This window comes from Emydura macquarii, unplaced genomic scaffold, assembly GCF_026122565.2.
Source record: "Emydura macquarii macquarii isolate MOO-44397 ecotype Brisbane River unplaced genomic scaffold, CSIRO-AGI_Emac_v2 contig_2825, whole genome shotgun sequence".
Classification (NCBI taxonomy): Eukaryota; Metazoa; Chordata; order Testudines; family Chelidae; genus Emydura; species Emydura macquarii.
In genome coordinates this window covers 670,193-695,406 of record NW_027132962.1, presented here as the reverse complement: position 1 = coordinate 695,406, position 25,214 = coordinate 670,193, and the positions used below count along the sequence as shown (strand labels likewise).

At 40.3% G+C, this 25,214-nt stretch overlaps 1 protein-coding gene across 4 annotated transcripts in view; it reads left to right on the top strand.

Moving 5' to 3' along the window:
- Window positions 1-25,214, top strand: part of ZCCHC2 (zinc finger CCHC-type containing 2) — an 83,638-nt gene that overhangs the window by 20,111 nt on the left and 38,313 nt on the right. For 3 of the 4 annotated variants that reach the window (XM_067567947.1, XM_067567948.1, XM_067567945.1), the window contains exons 3-9: window positions 4,308-4,349; window positions 5,715-5,791; window positions 9,368-9,439; window positions 13,902-14,014; window positions 15,920-16,014; window positions 18,746-18,829; window positions 21,285-21,342. In XM_067567947.1, the coding sequence (XP_067424048.1) occupies window positions 4,308-4,349; window positions 5,715-5,791; window positions 9,368-9,439; window positions 13,902-14,014; window positions 15,920-16,014; window positions 18,746-18,829; window positions 21,285-21,342 (541 nt within the window). The remainder of the gene's footprint in view (window positions 1-4,307; window positions 4,350-5,714; window positions 5,792-9,367; window positions 9,440-13,901; window positions 14,015-15,919; window positions 16,015-18,745; window positions 18,830-21,284; window positions 21,343-25,214) is intronic. The other variant, XM_067567946.1, reaches the window with a different exon arrangement.

Sequence of the window (25,214 nt, the reverse complement as noted above, 5' to 3'; positions counted from 1 at the left end):
GGCAGTAGAAGACAGTAGGGCCCATCAGGAACTACTGTGCAGAGTTGCTTGAAACCTGGGCTCCAGGTTGAAGAAGTCTCAGAATGGGGGTGAGACACCCGATGACAGATATTCTGAAACTGTCAGGACCTACTAAGGTTGCCTTGCCAATAATAAAAACAATTGACAAGAACATGAGGGCTTTGTGGCATGGCATAACCCTATGTCGAGTCCCCCGACTGCCAAGAAAGTCAAACGGAAATATTTCAGTCCCTCAAAGAACTGAGTATCTCTACACTCATGCCCCCTCCCCGCCCTCCTCTCCGGATCTCTGGTAGTCATGGCAGCAAACGAAAGAGAGAGACAATGGAACCAAGGCCCTATACCTAAAGCCAAGGAGACTAAGAAAACAGACCTTTTTGGCAGGAAAGTGTATTCCACTGGGGGCCTACAACTTAGAGTAGCCAATCAATAAGTGATTCTAAATAGATACATGTTGAACACCTGGGGGTCCATGATGACATTCAGACCTGACCCCAAGAGAGAATTTGCAGCCCTGGTAGTGGAGGGCAAGATAACAGCAAAAGCCTCACTACAAGGGGCACTGGACACAGCCGACGCAGTAGCCCATACTATGGTCTCGGGGGTAACAATGTGCCGCAGCTTGTGGCTACCAGCCTCAGGCCTGCCCCATGAGGTCCAGTAGACTATTCAGGACCTCCCTTTTGAGGCCCAATCATTTTTGGACCACACTGACTTGAAACTGCACAGTCTGACTCCAGGGCTACTGATAAAATCTCTGGGGCTGCATACAACAGCACCCCAGAGAAGACATTTTAGGCCTCAAACACTTCCCTGTTTTTACCAACTCCACCAAAGGCAGGATATAGGTCACAGGAGGGGCAGAACAACAGAAAGAGACCTTATCAGGCTTCTTCTGGCCGTAGAGGGTGTGCCCAGGGACGCCACACCAATCCAGACCTTGGATCTTCCATCCCTATTTTCAAACCACTTATCCCACTTCTACCTTGTATGGGTCTAGATTAAGTCAGACAGCTGGGTACTACGCAAGGTAGAACTAGGACACTCCATCTAATTCAGCTCCCTCCGACCCTTCCCATTCCTCTTCAGGGACACCTCTCATGAGCGACTTCTGATTTCAAAAAATGCAGCAACTCCTAGAATTGGGAGTGATGGAAGAGGTTCCTCTGGAGCGAAGGGGAAAGGTCTTATATTCCTGGTACTTCCTAATTCTGAATGCCAAGGATGGTCTCAGACTGATCCTAGACCTCAGAAACCTCAACAGACCCTTGACGTTGAGGTTCCGGCTGATCTCCCTGATACTGATGATCTCCTCTCCAGATCCAGGAAATTTGTATGCTGCCCTCAACCTGAAGGATGCATATTTCCATGTGTAAATTATCCTGAGATACAGGAGATTCCTCCACTTCGTGGTCAACTGATTCCCCTACCAGTTTACAGTACTGCCATTTGGCCTCTCTGCGGCTCCCAGAGTTTTCACAAAGTGTATGTCAGTGGTAGCTGCATTCCTCGGAAAGTGAAGAATGCCAATCTACCCATTCTTGGATGATTGGTTGATTAGAGGTCACTCCAGACAACAAGTGGAATCAGATTTACAGTTCATAAAACTGATGTTTGCCAGACTAGGCCTCCTGATCAACACGCACAAGTCAGTTTTGACCCCTGTACAAAGGATAGAATTTATAGGGGAAGTCATAAACTCGAACCAATCCAGGACCTTTTTTCTGGAGTCATGATTCTGGAGCATACATTCTATCATAGAGGAGTGGAAACAACACCACATGGTCACAGTCAGAAGTTGCCTGAGGCTGTTGAGCCACTTAATGGCCTGTACTTGTGGTTAAGCTCACCAGAGCATGCCTCAGACCTTTAGTGACATGGCTGTCCTCAGTTTATCGACTGTCCTGGGATTGCATAGACAAATTACAGTAATATCAATCCTGACATTAGTGTTGAAGATGCTCCATTGGTGGCTAGACCAGCATCTGGTATGCATAGGAGTCCCATTTTCGGGACATCTCCCATCCTGACCCTAGTGACCGATGCTTTGGACACAGGCTGGGGGGCTCTTCTAGGCCAGCCACCTCAGGACCCAAAAGCTGTAATCACAGGAAGATCTGTCTTCCCACATCAACATGAGGGAGCTAAGAGCTGTATGTCTAGCCTGTCAAACCTTCAAGGCTCATTTGAGAGGCAACTGCACTGCAGAATGGATAGACAACACAACAGCGATGTTTTATATTAACAGACAGGATGGTGCCCGCTCCTCTCTCCTGTGTTGGGAAACTCTCGACCTTTGGCACTTTTGCATAGACCACGCAATACATATAGAAGCCTCTTACCTGCACTGACCACAGAATATGCTTATGGAGTACCTCAGCTCAGGTTGATATCTGCCCACGCGTGGTCTCTCACCTCCCAGACTTGGCGAGTTATATCTTCCGAAGGGATTCCCCAGATAGATCTGTTTGCGATGAATTCCAACAGGTAGTGCACACAATTCTGCACATTCCAGAGCTACATAGGTGTAGAACAGGTGCCTTTGTCTTTCCTTAAATACCTTTGGTGCACAAGGTCCTTCTAAACATCAGGAAGCACAGGTCGACGACAATCTTGGTAGCCTCAGTGTACACCACACTTCTCGAGTGGTCAGTGGAGGCCTCTATCAATCTACCATTGGTGCCAGACCCAATTATTTAGGATCACGGTCACTTTCGTCATCCGAACTTGCAATCCCTACACCTTATAGCGTGGAAGTTCTATGGCTGAACCCACGGGAAGATGGAATATTTGGAGAAGGTCAGGGAGATATTCCTGGGAAGTAGAAAGCCCTCCACTAAGGCTACATACCTAGTGAAATGGAAGAGGTTCTCTGTCTGGTCCATGCAAAAGAGCACTTCTCCAGAAGAGCACTTCTCAGAGACATCACCTATACCTTTCATCCTAGACTGCCTGTTACATCTTAAACATCAGGGTCTTTCGGTATCTTCTATTAAGGTCCACCTAGCTGCAATCTCGGCTTTTTCATCCATGAGTGGCTGGCCGCTCGATCTTCGCAAACCACATAGTATATTACTTCCTCGGGGCCTTGGCAGGTTGTTTCCTCAAACGTGCACCAGAACCGACCCTACTGGTATCACTGGAAGGGAAAATCTTTTGGCAACTGTGCATAAGGTGCACACGATCTAATTGGAATGGACATGAGCAACACATCTCGAAGAACAACAGTTACAGAAGATTAGTAACCGTCTTTTCAGTTATTCCTCAAATATTATAAATATTTCAACACAAGTCTTAAATAGCCTAAAATACAATGGTATTAATCTTGAAGAAACATAATTGTATGTGTTCATATTTGATACTATCAGCCTCAAATACTAGTCAGCATACACTTTTCCTATTAAAACCATACACTGACATTTCACCATAAGTTTATCACGTTTCCCTTTTGCTACTTTGAAAACAAGTTGCCCTCATAAAATAAATAAGATTTGGGAAGTGTGATACATAAAATTTCTGACTCTAAGGGATACTCTGTTTATGGTTTGGAAACTAAATATTTCAGGAGTTTGGGGATTATCTGATTTCAAGTTGCTTGTGGTTGCTTGTTCCTGTTTATTAAAGATTCAGTTACTAATTTAACTATTTTAGTCAAGTACTGGCATTTTCAAATTGTGGATGTCTAATGTACTGAAACTTTTTAATGTAAATTGAGTATGAGCAGAAGCTATACAAGTTGTATAAAGTGATAATCTTGTACCTGATTTGACAAGAATGATTGTTCTACTGAATATGTGCATGGAGGTTATTTTAAGATTCCTTAACTCTGAATTACCTCACTTTTTAACTATTTCAACCTTAATTTTTTCAGTAATAAGTAGCAAGCTAGCTACTTCAAAAAGAGAAAATAAATTTAAACAAAAGGGTGAGCAGAACAATAAGGAGAGCGTCTCCTGCAGACAAAATTGTGTTTGCATGATGTACAAAAATCTGTTTTTCCTTCTTCAAGGCTGCTGCTAAAAATGCTGTTGGTGTGACCTTACTCACCATGTGAGGTCTGTCAAGATCAGCCCATGGTGGTAAGGAAATGGATTCTTTATATTTGCTGGATTCTCAGAGAAACGAGATAAGAGGAGCACCTCAACTGCATAGCAACTTTCATATAGGCTCTTTCTTGCAACTTGCATCCTGAAAAACACTGATTCAAGTTTTAAGTAGTATTTAAAGACTGCAACAACACATCCCCTTAACAAGTCTCAGCAAGGGGTACCCTCTTTTTTTTCCAGATGTGAGAGAACATGTGGAGGGTTCAGAGGGTGCCCCATATGGTATGTATAGAATCTGTCGCTCTCCCTCTCCAATGCACTATAGTGAAACTGCCCCAGCCTGTTACTGTGTCTGAATGGTCTGGTTGCTGGTCTCAGGCCTGGTCTACACTAGAGAGTTTTGTTAAGTCAGCTTTTGTTGACAAAACAGTGCTGGTGTATACAGTGCAAGCACACACCCGCCCCCCCCCCCCCCACCAACAAAACTGCCCTGTTTTTTTCTACAAAATAAAACCACCTTGACAAAGAGGTGCAGGGCTTTGTGGTGGGGTTTCATTCTTGTCAATTTCACTGATCTGCTGGAGTGGTGAAATTGACAAGGAGGGGTGGGGGGGGGGCTGGTTCCTGCTCTCAGCTGAGAGTGGGGCAAGAAGCCTGGGGTGCTGCAAGCCTGGGTGGCTAGCCCCCATCTGCCAGCTGGGACCACAAGTCCACCTGCTTCCTGCAGGGGCAGCCTTGTCAATTACAAGAGCGGAGAGCAGGGAACAGAGAAGCGGGGTGCTGCTTCCTCCTGGCTCCCAGCTGGGACCAGGGAGGCAGCCCACAGGGAGGCCAGGCTCTCGGCTCCCTACATTGGGCTCTCATATCCCTACGTTGCCCCTTATGAGGACACACTCCACTGACCCAAGGAGGGTGGTGTGGACATCCGCCAATGCTGTAATTACGGTGTTGATTGTAAGTCGACCTATGACAAGGCTTCAGTTTCTTGTGGATATGCAGAACAAATTACTGTAAAAGAGCTAAAGTTCAAACCCTGCATTATGAATATAGTACTTCTCTCTTCCTGTATTCTCTCCACCCTTTTCCCTCACTTACTTTCTCTGTTCATTGACTTGCTCTCATACTTCTATCACTATTCCACAAGTTATCTCATTTTCACATACAAACTCTGGCCTTCTGTTTAGTGGGCCCTATTCTTTGGCTCTCCTGCAAAATGGGACTGTGAGGCACTGGAGTTGGCTCTTTTCAGTTGGCTGCACTGTAACATTTTGCTATAAACATGTACTTTAATTTAAAATTTTATTTTAAAGTTTTCTCTTCACTTCCAGTAATCATTGGATCTGTTGTTGGATATGCAGGGTCTCATGCCCATAATATTTCTGATATTGTGCAGTACATCTGGATAGAAATACATAAAAAATGGTTGGCAGTCAATATTGAGAATCTGGCTTTGAAGAGTGGTTTTCAGGCCAGAGAAACTTATTTCACTGAGCAGCAGGACTGTGAGCTTCTGCTCCCATTTGCCCCAGAGAAAGAGTAACTGGCAGTGAGGGTGCATGATTCTCTAACATGGTGATGCTTTCATAACAGATAAATTTTCAAGCTAGACCTGTACCTAGTACAACAAATTACTGTTTTTTCTTTCAGCTGTACACATTGAGAAGATAACATTGAAAGGAGTACCAAGAAAAAGGGCTGACAAACATTTGGAATACACCTTCAAAGTAAGCAAATAAGAGCTGGCTATTTAAAGTACATAACTTGATATTTAAAATAAACACATCTGGGATATAAAAATTGTCCTTAAAGAACTAGTGTTAGTGAGATTTTTCCTTCCTACTGGTTCTTTCAAAGTGGTGTCTACATATTCCAAGACACATGGTCTCTGCTGCCTTCACTAAGGTATGGAGCAAATGCTGCCTGTACTTCCAGACCTAAGGTCTGAAGACACAATATACTGACTACCAGTTAGGCTTCTTCTAAACATGGTGTGTGTGTCACTCTAGAGAGATAAGATAGATGCCTGAAGATCTTGGCTTTCTTGGTTTAAGACTTGATGAAGAGCTACATGCTGGTGAACATTCTAAAACAAAAACTGAGTACTAGTAAAATATTTAATACTAAAATTTGTTTTTTTACTTAGTAAAAATACCAAATAGGTGCCCTGAAGTTCTTGTCTGTAGCTGCCAGTAGTACAGAAGTCAGAAAGGCTGTCGGGGCCATGTGGCCCTTTTATAACTATGTTCTAAATGTTTGGTGCCTCAAGAGGGTACTCATGTGGCCTTGACAAACACTGCCCTCTGGAAGACCTGGTGCATCCCACAAGCATGAGAATATCTAGAGACAAAATTATATGATGGTTACTAGATGGCGGGGAAAGGAGGGTGATTATATAAGTGAGAAGTGCTTTGCTACTATTCAGAAAAGTAGCTTTCTGTACTGAATTGCATTAAGTTAAACTATTGGTGCAGTGTATCAGTTACTTTTAATTCTGTAAATTGGTGAGGGTGCTTCTTTAACTAAATTAGGACAATTTATAGTTTACATAGTATTGACTAGGGCATTGTGGCCAAGTACATAAAGCACTGGACTGGGACTCAGGAGGCCAGGGTTTGATTCCTGGCTCTGCCACTGGCCTTCTGGGTAACGTTGGGCAAGTCACTTCACCTCCCTCTGTCTCTTTCTTTATCTGTAAAATGTGAAACTTATCTTTTGTAATGCATTTTGAGATCTACTAATAAAGTGCTATATAAATGCAAAATATTTCACTGACAAGTAGACATGAAACTAACAATATTGCCAGGCAAAAACTTTAAGTTTGGAGCTAAAGTTCAAAAATCTCACTTACGGTTTTCCATCTCCCCCAAAACACAATGTTGTAAACAGCATTTAAAAAATCTAGAAAGCTTTAATGCAAATGCACAGGCTGGTGTCATTGAATCAACCTTAACTGTGAAACAACCAGAAACTCGAATGTATCTGTATTTCAGCTATGAGCAAGCCTCCCAGCCTGGTTGACAGATTTGTGCTCTCTCTACTTGAGTTGGCATGCTAAAAATAGTAGGTTGGATACTGTAGCATGGGCAGCTACTAGGGCTAGTTACCAGAGTCCAACTCTGCCCAGCCTCCTGGTTGTGAGCTCTGATGGCTGGACCGAACAGCCGCCTATGTCACAGTGTCCACACTGATACTTTTAAGGCACTAGCTTGAGCAAAGTTAGTGTGAGCCTAACTTGGCTGGGAGGTGTGCTCCCAGCTGCAGGGTAAACATACCCAGTTTAGACAACCATCTCTACCCATCATATTATCTCATTAGTGACATAAATATGAATAATCCAAAGGAGTTTCAGAGAGCCAGTCTGCAGATTTTCACAAAAACAGTCTTGAAATCCTACATAAGGTAGAAAGGGAGCAGGGTCTTGCTGAAAAGCATTTAAGTGAACTCTCCAACTCCTCTCCTTTTGTGCTCCTAGGGTGGAGAATAGCTCCTTCTCCTAGTTTCTTGGGTTCCCAGATGCGCTGATCTTCTCTATTCAACTTTTTCCTTTTGCTCCAAATCAGTTGAGGGGTCTGCCTTGTAAATTCTTCCCTACCCTTCAATATAGATGAGGTTATAGAAGCTGTCCTCTCTCTCCTCTACTCCCCCCCCCGCCCCCCCTCCCCCCCACACACACAATCATAGCAGATTACAAGGCTCTGCAGGGTCTAGATTGAAACCGTTGATTGTCGTTTCCCCTCAGCTACTGCTAAATACCCTCTTATTTTGAGCTACCAGCTCCACTTCCTGGTATTTTAAGGCTAGGTCTGAAGCTGGAAAACTGAACCACTTGGCAGAAGAGAGAAAAGTAACTTACTATTCACTAAGGGCTGGTCTACACTTGAGAGTTTTGTCGACAAAAGTCAGCTTTTGTCAATGAAACAATTCTGGTGTACCCACTGCCCCTGCTGACAAAACTGACCTGTTTTTCAACAAAATAAAACCACCTTGATGAGCGATGTAGGGCTTTTGTTGGCTAAGTTAGGGCGATACAGTGTCAACGTCGACATGTTAGTCAGTATAGAAACCAGGGGCAGCTGGATCCCAGCTGCAAGCCGGGACGGGAGAAGCTGCGGGGAGCAGACAGGGTGGGGAGAGAAGCTGGGGCAGCTGGACCCAACTCCCCAGGGGCGAGAAGAGCCGGGCTGTTTTCCCCCTGGGAATGGGAATGGGAGAAGTCTCAGGCTGGCTCCTGGTGGGGAATGGCGAGCGGAGGGGAGGCAGCCTGCTGGTAACCAGCCTGTGGGGCTCCCAGCAGGGAGCTGAGAGAACACTCCCCTTAGGTCAGTGGAAGTGCTCCTGGTGAGGACGCACGCCACCTACCCAAGGAGGGTTGTGTGGACATCAGCCACCTCGGTAATTACTGTGATGGCTATAAGTCAGCGTGTATTGTGTCGACTTCTATTTTTTGAGTGTAGACAAGACCTAAAAAGTAATTATATGGAGGCTTAATATTGCTGCTCACATAGTAGACTAGTGCAGCAAAGCATGGAGAAGCACTGATCTAATGTATAAGCACATATTAGAATTTGGAGTTTGCATCAAAAAGTGTTATGAAGTTAACTTTTGCAATACTTCTTATATTGCACCTTAAATCCATCTTAGACAACTTTTTAAACATTAAAACTGCTTAACTTTGTGAGATAGCAAAGTATATCATTTTACAGCTAGAGTAACTGAACAGAGGTTTGATTTACCCAAGTAGCAGTGGTGGAACTAAACTTTATCTCACTTGGGAGTCCTCTCTTCTAAAGAGGAAGTGTGGTTTAGTAGGCTTGTGCCAATAATTACTGAGTTCTATCACTGCTTCTTCTAATAATTAGTTGTCACCTCAAATTAGTGATTTTTTAAAAATTTATTTATTTATTTTTTTAAGGCCCAAATTTCAAGAATCTGCTAATCTTGGGTTCCCACCTTGAGTTAACATCAGCTTGATTTTTTTCCTCCCTCTCTTCCCACCAGCACTAACACACACACTTGGGAGGTGATTGATTTCACCTGAAATTATTGATGCACATTCCTCCAGAAATAATGTCTGAGTCATTTTATAGAGGGTATCCAAAATTAGTAGTCTCGTTTGAAAATGTGGCCCTTACTAACTTCATTTTGCCAAAACAAATATTAATATTAATTGTAGTGGGTATTTGCATACAGTCTTGAAATGTACAGTACTGTAAATGTGCTAATTAAACATAATCAATAGTATGATCCAAGGAAAGAAATGTAATGTAACTTTCCTCCTCTTCTCCCTTTCTCCTCATCAGGTAACCTGGTCTGATCTTTCTGTAACATGTGTAACAAAAACACACCAGGAGCTGCAGGAATTCCTACTAAAAGTATGTATTCAAGTGTACAGTATTCCACTTGTAGGTTGCTTACATCAGACTACAATTTTATTGGATAGGATGCTAATAGATTATTCTGACTCTTGAGCTTTAATGACAGAAACTTGAGAATATTGCCAGACTTTTGGCTTTCAGGAAAGCACTGATTGGATGAACATCAATACATGTTAGCAATTCTATTTAAAGGAATGTACATTGTAAGGTGATAGATTCCTTTCCAAAGTATGTTGACCATCCTTCTGCCCAAAAAGGACTAGAAGATATGGCTCCTTGGTTGACAGAAGGTGGTAGTTTGGGATGGGAGACAAACCCTCCAACTCTTTTGGATGTAACTGAGCTATCATAAAACTGCAAGACTGACTTTCTTTATGCTCCCAGTGGAGTTTGGAGCTAACACTGGACATTGCTACATAGACTACTTGGATGCGAACAGACATGTTAGTGCTGCTCTAGAAAATAGCTTCTTAATTACTGGTGCAAAGCCAAGAATACCAAACCTTTTACAATTTTCTATTTAGTGTTGTAGAGACAAATTCAATCCCTTCCCTGAGGAGCTCACAAAATGAGAGTAAACTAATGGATATTTGTGCTATATATCCACTGTGCCCTGTAAAATGGGTTAGAACACTACCATCATCCTAGCTACTGTGGCCTTGCATCCATTCCTCAGTGGTTATTCTTGGGCTGTGCCTACCCTAGGGGATCTTTAAAACCAGAAAAAAACCTCCCAGTGTTTCAGAACATTAATGAGAGCTCGGTTCTAATAGCATCTGGGTGTTCGTATTGCCCTGTTAATTTAAACTGGCGTATGTGACTTTAGACAAAGAGCATCTTAGTGGACCCTTGTGCATATGAATTACTACAATGCTTGGTGGGGCTTCACTAACTTAAAAAGGGCATAAGGTTTAAATTCACAGTAGAAAACCCTTCTTGCTCAGCATACAATTCCAGACTTCTTGAATATTAGTTTTTTCATTTTTTTAGAAACTTCTGGCTTATGAGAGGTTTGAAGGGTTCTGAGGCTATGTCTACACTGATGGCAGCAAAGTTGCCACCACCAGATCGACTTATCTGGATCGACTGAGTGGGCAGTGAAGACCCGCTCAGTCAATCCAGAAATTGACGTATTAAGACCACCTTCTCAAGTGGCGTAGTACTGCGTTGACGGGAACACTGTTCCCGTTGGCGCAGTGCAGTGAAGACGGCACACAGAAGAGAAACACAGCAGTCGACGGGAGTTCGCAAGTTTTCTGCATAGTTTGCGTAACTCCCGTTGACTGCCGCCAAATCACCGGGGTAAGTGTAGACCAAGCCTAACGGACCTTCCACAGTTTCTAGTAACCACAAGTGCTAAGAAGCCTAGCCAGACTCCTGTTCACATCTGCTTTCAGGTGCAGAGCTAAGCCTAGAGATTAAGCCATTAAGAATCCAGTAGGAATGGATTTTGTTAGAGTATGTATGACCCTGATCCAGACTGGCTGCACAATGTAATAAAGTGATTGGCCAGCACCACAGTGGTAAAGGCTAACCAATAGGGAGGGATCCCCACCAAACAACTCTGCAAGGAGGCAATGGCTATCTGAGAGTAATGACAACAGGATAGCTATAATGATATTACGCTATCTGTTCGGGAGGATCTCCATCCTGGCAGACCAGTTCAGCCAGAATCTGTGGTACCTGAAAGCCAGTTGCGGATGGATATTTTTCTGGTGGGGACAGATCTGATAGTTGTAACAAGACACAATACCAGTGTCAGAGGTTCTGTTCTAGGCCAGATGAAGATGTTAGCCACTTCAGATGCTTTTCTACTGAATTGAGGAACAGGTCTGTTGCCTTCCTCTTCTGTCCTTCTAGTACCAAGCATGTGGAATAAAGTCTGGCAGGACAAGGCACTGTTTTAGTGGTTTCCATTGGTCCAGTTGTTCCACTGGTCCATCTCCCAATAACAGTGTGACTTTGCAGTTACTGGTAAGTAACTTTCATGTACATGTACTAAGGCTCCTGCTTTTGTATTTGATACCTCTTTTGATGGAAGTCATCTTGCTGCTAGAGCAGTTCAGAGAAGGATGAGTGATTACGAGCATGGAAAAATCCTTATATGAAGAAGGAAGACTGGGAATCCTTATCTTCTAAAGACAGATAAGAGGGTGATATGACAAAAGTATATAAAATCTATACTATAAAGTAGGTAGATAGGGAGCTTCTGTTTTCCTCTCATAATGCAAGAATAACTTGACATTCAGTGAAACTGATAAAAGGAATTAGACACTCAGGATGTTGCTGAGGCCAAGAACATACAAGATTCAGAGAGGGATTCAACATTTGTATGGTTAACACGAACACTCAGTTATCTCTTTCAAAATTTAAGAAACTAAGTAGGGGTCTGGTAGATATTCATTCTCCAAGTAGTAGGGATTAGATGAAACGTTAGTGGGGACCGTCTGTCCCATATATACCTGCTGCAGGGTTTCTTGCAACTAGGTTTGGCTGCTATCCAATAAGACATTGCACTAACCGGACCATGGATTTGATGCTCTTTACTTTTACGTAGGCTAATAGTCTCAAACACTCTCACTTCCAAATTTTGTGGAGAAACTCATTGAAGAGATCCTAGGCTGTTCAATTACTGAAATCTAAAAGAAAATGTTCACTTCCTTGGTTGGTTAGTTCAAGAGGGAATTTTGCTCGTACAACAAGCCCAGATGAGCCCTTTCAAGATTTTCTACTCTTCAAGGCAGCAGGGGGGGAAAAAGAAAGCTCTGCTTCCAGAGGGAAATGAAACTGAGCCAAGCCTGCGTCTCCAATCTCCATCTCAAACTGCTATGTCCCTCACTTGAATGGCCCTAGAAAGCATAATAGGGAAACTTCACCATTTTGCTTATCTATGTTTCTCCACAATACTTGGTAGGAATCTTAGATAATTACACAAGGCTACTCTGTGACATAGAAATACCCTATCTAGGACAAATTAATTCAGTCCCCTTCATTACAGCAAACTCCACAAAGCAAAGGTCTGTTCAAAGCCATTCTAACACTTCAGTTTCTTCTTGGAAGGATCCCATTAACTGAAATCCATGAGAACTTGGAGTATATCCAAATCTGGGCATCCCCAGGGGTCTCATGATGATTGACTTAAGTATGCGTTGAAAATTTTATTCAGTCAGCTTTCATCCAGATTCACTTTTTACATGGTTTCAAAGCAAGCAAAGCAGGACTTGGCCATTTCAACTGTCAAAAATATTTAAGATGGCATCCCTGGATACACAATCGTATATCAAGATTTTTGTGTGCTGTGGATCTCTGCAAGCCTTCATAGATTTCCATTTTGTTCTAAGACATTCCTACTTTCAATACTTGGATTTGAGTTGAAAGTTGTACTTCCCGTCGTCAAAATCTTTCTCATTATCACTAATTTAGCACTATGTCTCTGACCTCTGTGTATCTTAAAAAAAGCAAACACCTATATAATATAAGCTTTTATGAAAGCACTTACTTAGTTCTAGAGATCAAGATGGGCACTTTACGCGCACTTAATTTAGGAATATTGTATTTCATCAGTCTTCGGGTTTCCTCTGCTTCCACTAGCTGTTATGGTCTAGTAGTTCGTGAGACCAGTGTCTACTTCATGAAGTGGGGAGTAAAATATGCTACTCTTCAAATTTGCCACTATCTTTTTTTGTGCCTCCATTACTTTTTGGGTGGGATGTTAATTAGCAGGGTTTTTATTTGGAAATCCTGATTCGATATGTCAAGTTCTAAAAGTTGCTGTGTCAGTTTGCACACTTCGTTACTTCATGTTAATGCAATAGTTCTTTATGCAGAGCAAGAAATACTGAATTCCTGGCCAGTGAGCTGTTAGAGTGCTAGCTGGGTACTGCATCAGATATGCTGAAGGATGCTACTAACAGACAACTGCTTCTTTGTAAACTATATAACTTTGATCGTAACTCATTGTCACTAGGTGTTAACAACCCTCAGTATTGCTATCCAGTTAAATTTTAGAAATTGATATTCTAATCACTAGCATTTCTCAAATGAAGATTCAATAACGCTGTATCCTTTTTATTTTGCTTACAGAAATTGTTCTGATCAGAATCTCATCTCATGTTTATATACTAGAACATGTCACTTTGAAGCTTAAGAGTGAATATCTCTGCTAAAGGCAGAACTGTTGCTTATTAAAATGTTAATGTTAACAAATATTTTTGTCTCCAGCTAAATTGGAACTTCTAAACTGCCTCAGACACTTTCTAGTATCTGCAATTCTCTAGTAAATTGTTTTGCTATTAACCATGGCACTCACTTCTAAAGCAATGAGATTTGTTTTAAAGGTAGCAAATCCGAGCTGCATACTAGTAACTCAGGAGTATGATAATCGCATGTGTAAATAGTACTGTTGTCAAGACTTTGAATATGAAAATGCATAACTCCATATTTGAAACCCTTTCACCAGCTTCCAAAGGAACTGTCTTCTGAAGCGTTTGACAAGACCATTTTACGAGCACTAAATCAGGGTTTCCAGAAGAGGGAAGAACGGCGGCACCCAGATCTAGAGCCCATAATAAGGTAACCACCTGAGCAGACAAATTATTTTCTTGGAAAAGAACCAGCTAAGTTTATCAAGTGAGCTGTCAGAGTATGACATTATCTGATAAGACTTCCTCAGAGGCTCTGGGCTTCTTCAGAAAAGTACAGGAAGATATGGGTCACGTGGAAAAGTCCATTAACTTATACATTTTAAATGTTCCTTATTTTGTCCAGTTTTTCTTCATTTCCTTGTGTGTGTTCATTATTTCCTTCTCCCTGCCTTCCCCTTAACTTGGAAGAAAAGGAAATTGATTCCTCTTTTCCAGATTAAAGGAGCATTTCCTTTCCTCAACCAACATTCAGTCATTCTTTTTTCCCCGTTTATCCCATTCTCTTTGTGCATTCTTTCCTCCCTCTTACGTCTTTTGTGAATATGTACTGCAGAATTAAACTTAAATCCAAAATCTATAGTGGCTACTGGACTTAATCCATTGATTTTAGTTGAAGTTAATTGGGTTCATGAAGCAGAGTATTTACAGACAAAATGGACTGGCAATGGCTAAGTGAAACATCAACTGCCTTTGAGAGCCTGGTATTCAACTGAGACACTCATAGGAAAGTACTCTTAATACCTGCTCTACTCAAGAAAATGTTTGTCTTGAGATAGCATTATGTCCAGGGATCAGATTTCCATTGTACTAGGAGCTGTACAAACTAGGAAGACAGTACCCTAAAGAGCTTACAGTTTCATGTAAGATAGAGGCAAAGAGTGACACACAAAATTGTTTGGAGGAGAATGGATAAGAGTAGTATCATATGAATATGGAATTCAGTAGGTTAGCTATGTGCAGAATTTGATTGTCCCAAATAATCCAAATTGGTTTTAATAGACATTCCAAGACACACACACACTCTAAAATAGAGTTCAGGTTAGAGAGTACATACCTAATTACAAAGCCAGGAAATTCAGTTAAGGTTACATTTAAAAGAAATCCAAACATGTTATGGTATGCAAATGTGATTAAGATACCCAAACATTAACTATTCTGTGATGTCATGCATTAACCATATGATAATGGCATAGTGGTGTTTGTCGTTCCAGGTTAGCTGGTTAAATTAAACTGATTTTTTTTCCCCCCCTCATGGTGTCACTGCAGGACAGAGTTGATTTTTTTTTTTTTTTTTGTTGTTTTAAATGTGATACAGTTTGATGTTTTCAGCAATGAAAAGCAAAAGTTTTTTCCAGAAAATGGAACTGGGTAGTACTCTTCAGCAAGCAAAAATTGGAATGTGGAGTGGGATTTTCAAAGTACTTGATGTTGGCTTAAGCCTTCTCCCATTTGAAGGCTCATGGGCCTTGTCACTGACTCAGTGGGAGCACTTGACCAACACGGTGCTTTTGAAAATCCCATCCTTTTTTCTTGGAGGTAAATATGAAATTCAGACTACTCTAACTTATATCTGTAGACAAATCTAAATCTACATGTAACAAATTGACTGAAATTTGGTAGCAATAGTTTTAGCTAAACCTGTGCTGAGTTTCAAAAAAATGTTAAGATGCTGGAGCACAAATTCCAGTCTTGCTTATGAACATGTTACAGGTTATTTCAGATGGTTAAAGGGTTCAGACTAGTCTGAAACCAAAAATGCTGAATTAAAAAAAAAGTTCTATATGAATCGATACGTTTTTAGATGAACATTGAGACTTGTTTACAAGTACTGGTTTTGCATTTAACTATTCCTTTGTGAGGTCTGTACTCTAACAATACTGTACTAGCTCAAAAAGACAAAGATGAACACTTTTCTGTTTTATAATGTCTATGCAGCATTAGTGAAAGTAAACTTGATTTTAAGTTTCATGGTTAATTTAGGTCTTAAATGATTTTTGTGATTTTAATATTAAAAACCAATGTCTTAAAGTAACTGAAAACTCTCTAATTTCAGGCAGCTATTTTCAAATACATCACAGACTTTTCTGCAGAATCAGAGAGTGTACAACTTCTTCCAGTCAATTTCATCAGAATCTTTGCACACTCACAGTAAGAAATTTTTAAACCTTCTTGTGTATACTATGAAGAAACTGTAAGACTTTTTCTTACCACCCCAGTTACTTTTATCCCTTTTATGAATTTTGTATTCTTCAGAGGGGTGCCAGTGAATAGTCACTTCTGCAGTGGATACAAATGCATTCTCTACTTTCTTTAAATTTCTAGCAGGCTGGCAACACTGCATGTTCAGCAATTTGGGACTTCTTGCTTTTGGGTACCCCATGGAATCTCACCTATTTATGGCCTGACTTTCTGTCTATCAGCAGGACCAGTGGAGGTCTGAATCAGACTTTTTGCTTTGGGTTATATCAGTCAAAGGTTGATCCTGCCTTTTGGGAGGGAAATCTTTTTTTCTCCATGCTAGCATGCAAATAGTAGTGCATAGTGTGCAGGTTTTTTGCCTGTGCAGACCTTTCCATATATTTGTAGAAATTGAGTAATGGACCTGCAAGGCACCAGGGAGAATATTAACTTATTGTGAATTATTAATTTGTACATGAATTATCTTTATGACCCTCCCTGAAGCCTTCTATAACAAGGCTGCTATCATATTGTTTATGAACCCTGTAAAATGAATGACAAACACCTTCATAGACTTTTTTAACAAAATATTTACAGATTTAATTGGGCTGACTTCAGATCAGCTGCAATTTCTTATAGCTATTCCTCAAGTTTTGCTAGATACTTCAATGCTGGACGCTTCAGTGCTTAAAGTAGGATTTGCATCAGCGGAATACTGTGTAAATATTGGGGCAAATTGATCTCCAAAAGGTGTTGGAACTTGCCCAGAGTCTCTTCTGGGCTCCAAACCCTGACAAAGGAAATCCTGATGGGAAATCCATTAAGTAGCATAAGTTGGTCATGCAGAGTTCTCTTTTAGCCCCCATGTGCAAATGCAGTAGGGTACAGCCTAATAATGTGATCATACTCCTTTTTGCAAAGGATACCCTGCTGCCTTCAGCGTACAGGGTGGACCATGTTAGTGAATTGTGAGAGGGGGCGTGCTATAGGACTGCTGCCTCAGTTGTTGCCAAAGTTTGAAATTAAGTTGCAAATAAGGCAGGGCACTCCAGGAAGCAAAAGATTAGTCTTATGGCAGTTGAGTGCCAATATGAAGTAGTAGATTCTACTCCTACCTCTTCCATAGTTCCTGTTCGGCTGAGCAAGTTACATAAAACTTACTGGTGACCACTGTTTGTTTTCTTGATGCCCTATTTGGAACCCCTGTGCTTTGACTTCAGTTGCAAGTGCTCAGCACTTCTGCAAGTCAATAGCACTTGTGCTTTGAACATACGAAGCGCTATAAAATGCGGAGTAGTCTGGATGCCCAAAACTAGTGGACACATTTGACAAGCGTGACCTGAATCTCTGCTTTAGATCCCCACTCTACAGTTGAATAACTAAATACTTTGAATCATGGGGATGTTTTGAAGATAAACTAGTATTTGTGAAGCACTCGGATGTTATAGGGATAAACACCATAAAGCCCATGAGGAAATTAATAACTTTGTATTCAACGCAATACATAAATAAGAGTTGGGCCCACACATTGGGAGTAAAGATATTGAATAGCTAACCATTCAATGAGCAGTCATTCACACCAACTGGACACTAGCAGTGAAATGATCCACTAGCTTTCAGTTCTGGTCCCGGTGTGTTAGTGATGCCCAGCAGACTGGAGAAGCAACTTCAGCAAAAGGCCTGCTCTGCCCCCGAAGCACAATCCAGGCTGGGACTGAGCATGCTCAATATTGACAATACTGATGAAAGTTTTGCTGCCACCTCTCTCAAGCCTCTACTGAGCATGTGCAAACAGTTTTCAGAAACTTATAATGCAGCGAAATCTTGGTAAATTTTCATGGGACAGGAAAAAGCACTGATCCCAAAGCAAACCGTGTCAGATTGTCCGTTTCAAAGCATGGGAGAACAGTATTTTAGTTTCTCAACAAAACAATGTTAAATGTTTTGCCAATGTTTAAAAAAAAAAATTATTTTGCTACCCCCTCTTAGGGCAGATAGCAAAAAAAGTCAGCCTCAAAGCAGACACCTGGTATGGAAACTTTAGCCCAAGTGGCTGGTTTGGCCATTATAAGCAACTGCAAATGAGGTCTTAGAGTGGAAAGAATTAACCAACCTTAACTATGGTTAATGCCACCACCTTCACCTATAATTGTGAAAGGATTAAGAAATAACTCTCTAAACTTGCAAAAATGCATTTTATTCAAAGAGATTTTAAAGTAGTTTTAACCCTCTTCAGAAAGTCCCAAACCCTCAAACTGCACCATAGTTTTAAAATGACACACTTGTTCACTCCTTCTCTCAAAATAGCCAGCCGTGGAAGGGTTTAGTGCCCTGAGTATTTTGTTGGTATAGTTCATATTGAAATGTCATCGTAGGAGTCTGAGGTGTTAGAACTACAAAGAAACACAAGTTCTTGAAATCATTTCTGATATGCGCCAAGTGCTCTTTTAGGGCATTTCGCACACCTGTCTAAAGTATGCTTTTTTGATTTTAATGATACTTGCATGTAACTTCATCTGCTATTCAACTAGCTAAAATTAAGAGGGTGTCTTAAATTGGGGCTTTTATAGCAAGTTATCACAAACTTTTTCCTTAACATAGCTTCTGCAAGAGGTATAGAAAACTAGATGGTAACTTTTTACCCTGAGTGAGTTGCTGTGTAATAAATTCCTAGAAAACTACATAAAACCTATCTCTGCAGGTAACTTACAACCCTCTTTGAAGACAGCTAAGGCACCAGAACACTTCAAGGAGGACAGTTCAGAGGCTTCAAGTCAGGAGGAAGGTATTCATATACTGAAAGATTGTTATTTTTATGAGTACAATTTTACCAGATTTACAGTCACCGAAATGACGTACTTGACTGTCTTCTACCTCTTGTAAAGTGCCGTGGACTTTGGATGGAAGTTGCTATATAAATTTTAGTAATTTTTGTTATTGCACACTTTCAATAACTTCATAGGGTCATTACATTTGTGAGTAGCAAGGCTTAGGAGCTGTGGTTGCTTTTATGAGTTGGTTGGAGAGGTAAGGTTGCAGCTGCATTGAGCAGCCAGAAAGACTTGTGGGATTTTTTATTAGTACACGAACACAGATACTTGTGACTTCTTCCATGTGTCTACCCTTTTTTTCATAACCAGGTTAATGTTAAGTGCAGAATTTCAGTTTATTTAGTTGATGCTTATGTACCAAATTTCATCTTGAATACGAAGATCCTCTCTATGTGGAAGTACTTTATTCCTCTATTTTTATCCCAAAGCTGAACTCCTGTTGCATTGAGGCCAGTTATCAACATTGATTGTAACCCTTCTGGTATGGGTAATGACCTCCAGATATGAGACTGATATTTCTCAGATACGATGAACAGTTCTGATCAGTTGTACTAGCCAAGTGGATGTTCAGTAGTCTAATTTTGAAAGGAATGCCAAGCCAGTTTTGCATCATTTGAGCAGTATGCAAGTTTGACCTTTGGACAGGTGAAGGAGGCTTGGCATGCAACGCAAACGACTATTAAACAATAGTCTTCACTAGCAGTGTGTTATCATTCCTATCCTCTTATGCTGATTTGCAAGGTGGAGTGTGATGCACTTTTGGATGCAACCTTCTTGAATCTTTTTTTCACCTTTATTTGAAAAGACAGCAGCAGCTTGGGCCATCAGGTAGGGATGCTAAAGAGACAAGACGACTGAATTCCTGTTCAACAGCCAGTTTCACAAGAGCTCACAATACATAGCTTGCTGGATGCATTAGAAGGAAGAAATACTTTGAAAAATAGTTATTTTGTATTACCGCAGTACTATGGTAAATAGCTAGAATGAAAGATAGTAACTTTTCTACTAAAGAAGCAAGCAATTTGGTCGGGTTTCTGATAAGGAGACATGTTATCCATAGATCCTTGGTGTGGATGGGAGCGTGGGTGTGTTGCAGTGCAGTGGCAAAATGTGACTCTTAAGGTTCTGTACTGTACATGCCAATGTTGGTTGATTTGTGTCAAATTTTGTTCCCTTCAAGGCAAAGACAGTATCTTCTACCCCGGAAAAACGATATGCAATTCATAAAAGCTTTTATCTGTTTTGGGGAAAAAAATGCTGTCCCTCCCCCATTGTGCTCATCTATCTTAAAGCTCATAAAACAGTAAACTCTGGAATGCATTTGGGAATAGTTCAAATTGAAGCATTTTACATAGTCCTTAAATGAGAACTTTTTCCACTTTAAAATTTCAAATGCATTTGAGTACATGCTTAGTGCCATTTGTCTGAGTAAACTTTAGTAATGCTTTTATACTTTTTGTGCTTTCTAAATAATTCCAATTGTCTACCTTTAGTCTTGTGATTGGATCTCTGTTTTGGTCTTACTCTGAACTGCATCTTTAAGGGAGTTGAGGCAAATAACTTTCAAAAGAAAAATAGAAAAACCCAGAAATGATAGCAAAGGAGTCAAAAGATGTTGCTTTAGAAGGCAAAGATACGCAGCAGTTGGACCAGGGGAAATTTTACATTTGGTAGTATAATAAATATACAATACTTCAGAGAGGTAAAAAGACATGGTCACTGCCCAAGGGACTTAAGGTTAAAAATAACACGGTATTTCTCCACATACTACTATACTACTACTTGTAAGGTTTATGTGAAGTGTAATTAATCTCAGGTTCCAGGTGCATTATATCAGTGCAGGAATTTACTCATTCAACTGCTCAGAATTTATCAGTACCTTACTAACTTTCTCAGCAATATCCAGCAGTTGGAGAAAGGAAAGAGATTTCTATTTTTCCTTTTGATTTGACTGATTTTCTTTTCTATCCCATTGAGCTAAATTTGGTAATATCTGATGACACAACCAGGGCACATACGGTTTAGTCTGTTGATGAGAAATAATTCCAGTTGTTTATGAAATGTACACTTCTCTCCCTGTGCTTTGTGCTATTTTTGTAACTTTTCTGGGAAACGGGATGAAGGTCTTCAGTCCTACCCATCTGAACCACATCAACTGACCCCTGCTTCCATGCACAGTTTGTCGACTTCAGTGGCCTTCTGTGCAAGTGTACAGGTCCACCCATTTGGATCAGATTGTAAGACTGGGATCAGTATCTTTAGTAGCGTTTCTCTTGCTCCTGTCACCATCAAAACATTGAGTGAAATATAGTCGAGAACCTTTATTGGATGGGTTATTTTCCTGGATTGACCTATAACAGAAACTATTGTTGCTGTTGGAATTGCTGATTTGTTTTCTTTTTTCCCCAGATGTAATGCAGCACACATCAATGCATAAAAAACATAATGGGAAAAGTCCTGTTGCCAAGTAGGTATTAAGGTTTACAAAACTAGCATGTCTGCTTTAAAGTCTAACTTAAATAAATCCATATTTATTAGTTACTTTACATTTTAAGGGCATGCAAGTTTCCTTTTGAATGAAGGTTTTTTCAAACTGTCCTAAGGTATAATAAGTTGTCTTAATATAAAAAGTTTAGGAGTTCAGTTGGAAGTCATCTCAGGAAAATTCTTCTTAAAGCATTTTTAAAAAAATGTGCAGTTACTTAACATGTGTGTTACATATTAGGTGTGTCATAGCTAACATGTATGTCTGGTACTCATACATTTCCATAATTCACGTTCCTGGGTATTAAGCCTTGGGAATGACTTTCAAAAGCTGATTAGCTGGTTCCAAAGAACTTTGGGACTGTCTTACAAAAACCAGCATTGTTATTCAGGGAGCATACAGAACATCATAATCACAAACTAGCTTTTTTCTATTTTTCCATGGTTAGGTCCTTGCCCAGCAGGGCCAAGTATGTTACCAGTAAAGGTTCACAACTTTTCTGGCATAAATCAAACAATCACCTATTGAATACCTACATAGTTGGCATAATCCGATTTGAATACCATTATATTTTTGGTCTTCACAACATTCCCTGGTAATGCATTGTGTGAAGACTGCTTGTTTTTAACTTGTTACCTATTACTTTCATTGAGTGAACCCCCCTGCTTCTTGTGTTATGTGAAGAGGTAAATAATACTTCCATATGCACTTTAAGCACACCACTCATGATTTTATAGACCCTGTCACATTCTCCACTCCTCTTCTTTTCCAAGCTAAACAGTCTCGGTTTTTAATCTCTTCATATGGAAGCTGTTCCTTACTCTTAATCAGTTTTGCTGTTCTCTGTATTTTTCCAGCATTAATTTATATATATTTTATATGGGGTGACCAGAACTGCACACAGTATTTCAGGTGTGGGTGTGCCATGGATATAGTGGCATTATATTTTGTCTTATCTATCCATTTCGTAAGGGTTCCTAACATTGTTAGCATTTTTGACTACTGCTTCACACTGAGCAGATATTTTCAGAGAACTATCCATGATGACTCCAAGATCTTTCTTAAATGGTAACAGCTAATTTGAACCCCATCATTTTATATGTACATAGTTGTGATTGTTTTCTAATATGCCTTACTTTGCATTTCTCAGCATTGAATCATCTGCCATTTTGTTGCCCAGTCACCCAGTTTTGTGAGATTTCTTTGTAACTCTTCAATCAGCTTTGGATTTAACTATCTTGAGTAATTGTCTCATCTGCAAATTTTGCAGGGTCGTCATGTTTACCCTTTTTTCCAGTTCATTTATGAATATGTTGAACAGTAGAGGCCCCAGTGCAGATCCTTGGGGGATCCTGCTATTTACCTCTCTTCATTATGAAAACTGGCCATGTATTCCTACCCTTGGTTTCCTGTTTTTTAAACCTATTACTGATTCATACGAGGGCCTTCCCTTATATACCATGACTGCTTACTTTGCTTAAGAACCTTTGGTGAGGGATATTGTCAAACATTTTCTAAAAGTCCAAATACATGATATCAACTGAATCACTCTTGTCCACATGTTGATTCCCTGAAAGAATTCTAATAAGTAAGTGAGGCATGAGTTCCCTTTCCAAAAACCATGTTGACTCTTTCCAAGCATATCATGTTCATCTGTGTGTCCGATAATTCTATTCTTTACTATATATAGTTCAACCAATTTGCCTGGTATTGAAGTTTGTCTTGTTGGCCTATAATTGCCAGGGTTGCTTCCAGAGCATTTTTAAAAACTCAGTGTCACGTTATCTACCCTCCAGTCATCAACAGAGAGGCTGATTTAAGTGATAAGTTTTTTACCACAGTTAGTAGTTCTTCAATGTAATGTCTGAGTTTCTTCAGATCTCTGGAGAATACCATGTGGTCCTGGTGACTTTGTTTAATTTATCAGTTTGTTTCAAAACCTCCTCTATTGTCACCTTAAGCTGGGACAGTTCCTGAGATTTGTCATCTAAAAAGAATAGCTCAGGTGTAGGCATCTCCCCAACATCCTCTGCATTTAACTTCTCTGCAATGACCGTGTCTTCCTTAAGTGGTCCTTTAGCATCTCTACCATCCAGTTGCCCCATGGACTGTTTGGCAGGACTCCTGCTGCTGATATACTTAAATTATTTTGCCCTTAGTTTTTTGTCTCTCTAGCTAGTTGCTCTTCAAATTCTTTTTTTGGCCTCCCTTATTATACTTGACTTGCCAGGATTTATGCTCCTTTTTATTTTCTTCGCTAGAATTTGACTTCTACTTTTAAAAGATATCTTTTTGCCTAAAACAGCCTCTTTTATTCTTCTGTTTAGCCATGGTGGCATTTTTTTGGTTTACTTTTTTTTATTTGAGGTATACATTTAGTTTTAGTTTTTATTAGTGTTTTTTAAATAGTTTCCTTGCAGTTTGCAGGCATTTCACCCTTGTGACTATTCCTTTTAACTTCCATGTAATAGCTTTCTCACTTTTGTGTAGTTCTCCTTTTTGAAGTTTCGGTGGTGGGTTTCTTTTGGCGCTTTGTCCCTTCAAGGATGTTAAACTTAATTACTTTATGGTCACTGTTGTTGAGCGATTCAGCTATTCGCACCTCTTGTGCCACTTAAGACTAAATGAAGAATCACCTTTCCCTTGTGTTCCAGAATAAGCAACTCCAAGAAGCAGTCACTAACGGTATTGAGAAATTTTATTTTTGCAATCCCTTCCTAAGGTGACATGTTCCTAATCAATATGAGGATAGTTTAAATCCCCCAATACTGCATTTTCTGCCTTTCTAGCCTCCCTAATCTCCAGGAACATTTCACAATCAATCATCTTGCCAGGTAGTTGATAGTGCATTCCTACTGCTGTACTCCTGTTGTTCAAACATGGAATTTGTCCATAGAGATTCTATGGTACGCATTGATTCATTTAAGACTTTTACTTCATTTGACTTTGCTTTCTTTCACATAGTAGGTCATGTTGCTATGGGAGTGACTCTCATTCCTATATATTTTGTGCTGTGTACTATTGATTATCCTCATTCCACCAAGTTTCCGGGATGCCTATTACACCAATATCATCATTTAATGTCAGGCACACTGGTTCCCTTATCTTAGTATCTAGACTTATAGCATTTATCTATAATGGTCTTTTTAGAGCAGCTTAACTTTCCCAGAAAATCTGTATGCAAGTTGTCTTATAGGCTACCACTTACTTCTTTATAATTCATATGTATATATGAATTCATATAATTCATAATTCATAATTCATAATTCATTTTATTGTATCTTGGCTAGCAAAACTTGAAACTGCAAAATACCTAGCATAAGAATCAATATGTATCTTAAATTCTGCGGCTCCTGGCACAGTGTAAGAAACTAATTGTCCACCTCTCCATTCACATATCTCTCCTCATCTCCCACACGCATCATGCATCTAAATTTTCCTCTTTCTTACTCTGGAAATGATACCTTGTTCCATGCCACACTAGATAAAATCAGTTAGGGCTAAAAACCTATTAGATACATAAGATTAGGGTTGAGAGTTCTGTTAATTATTTAAAAAAAAAAAAAAAAAGCCCTCTGCTTATTCCAGTTGCTGGGGTGGTGAAGGGTACTGAGACTGACCAGGTGCAGGATCCATCTTTCAGTTCTACCTATGGGTAGTAGCAATCTGAAACGTGAAGTGGACCTTAAACAAGCTGATGGAAGAGAGAAACATTGTCTCTTCTCTCCCATCTAGAATCTCCTGGTTTCTGTAAAGTGGGGAAAAGATCTCTACTTTTCCCTCCTTTGCAGCAACCAAGCAGCTAGGGCTGGGACAGAAGTAATCTTGCTTTTCTAAAATTTCCCTTTCCCCCC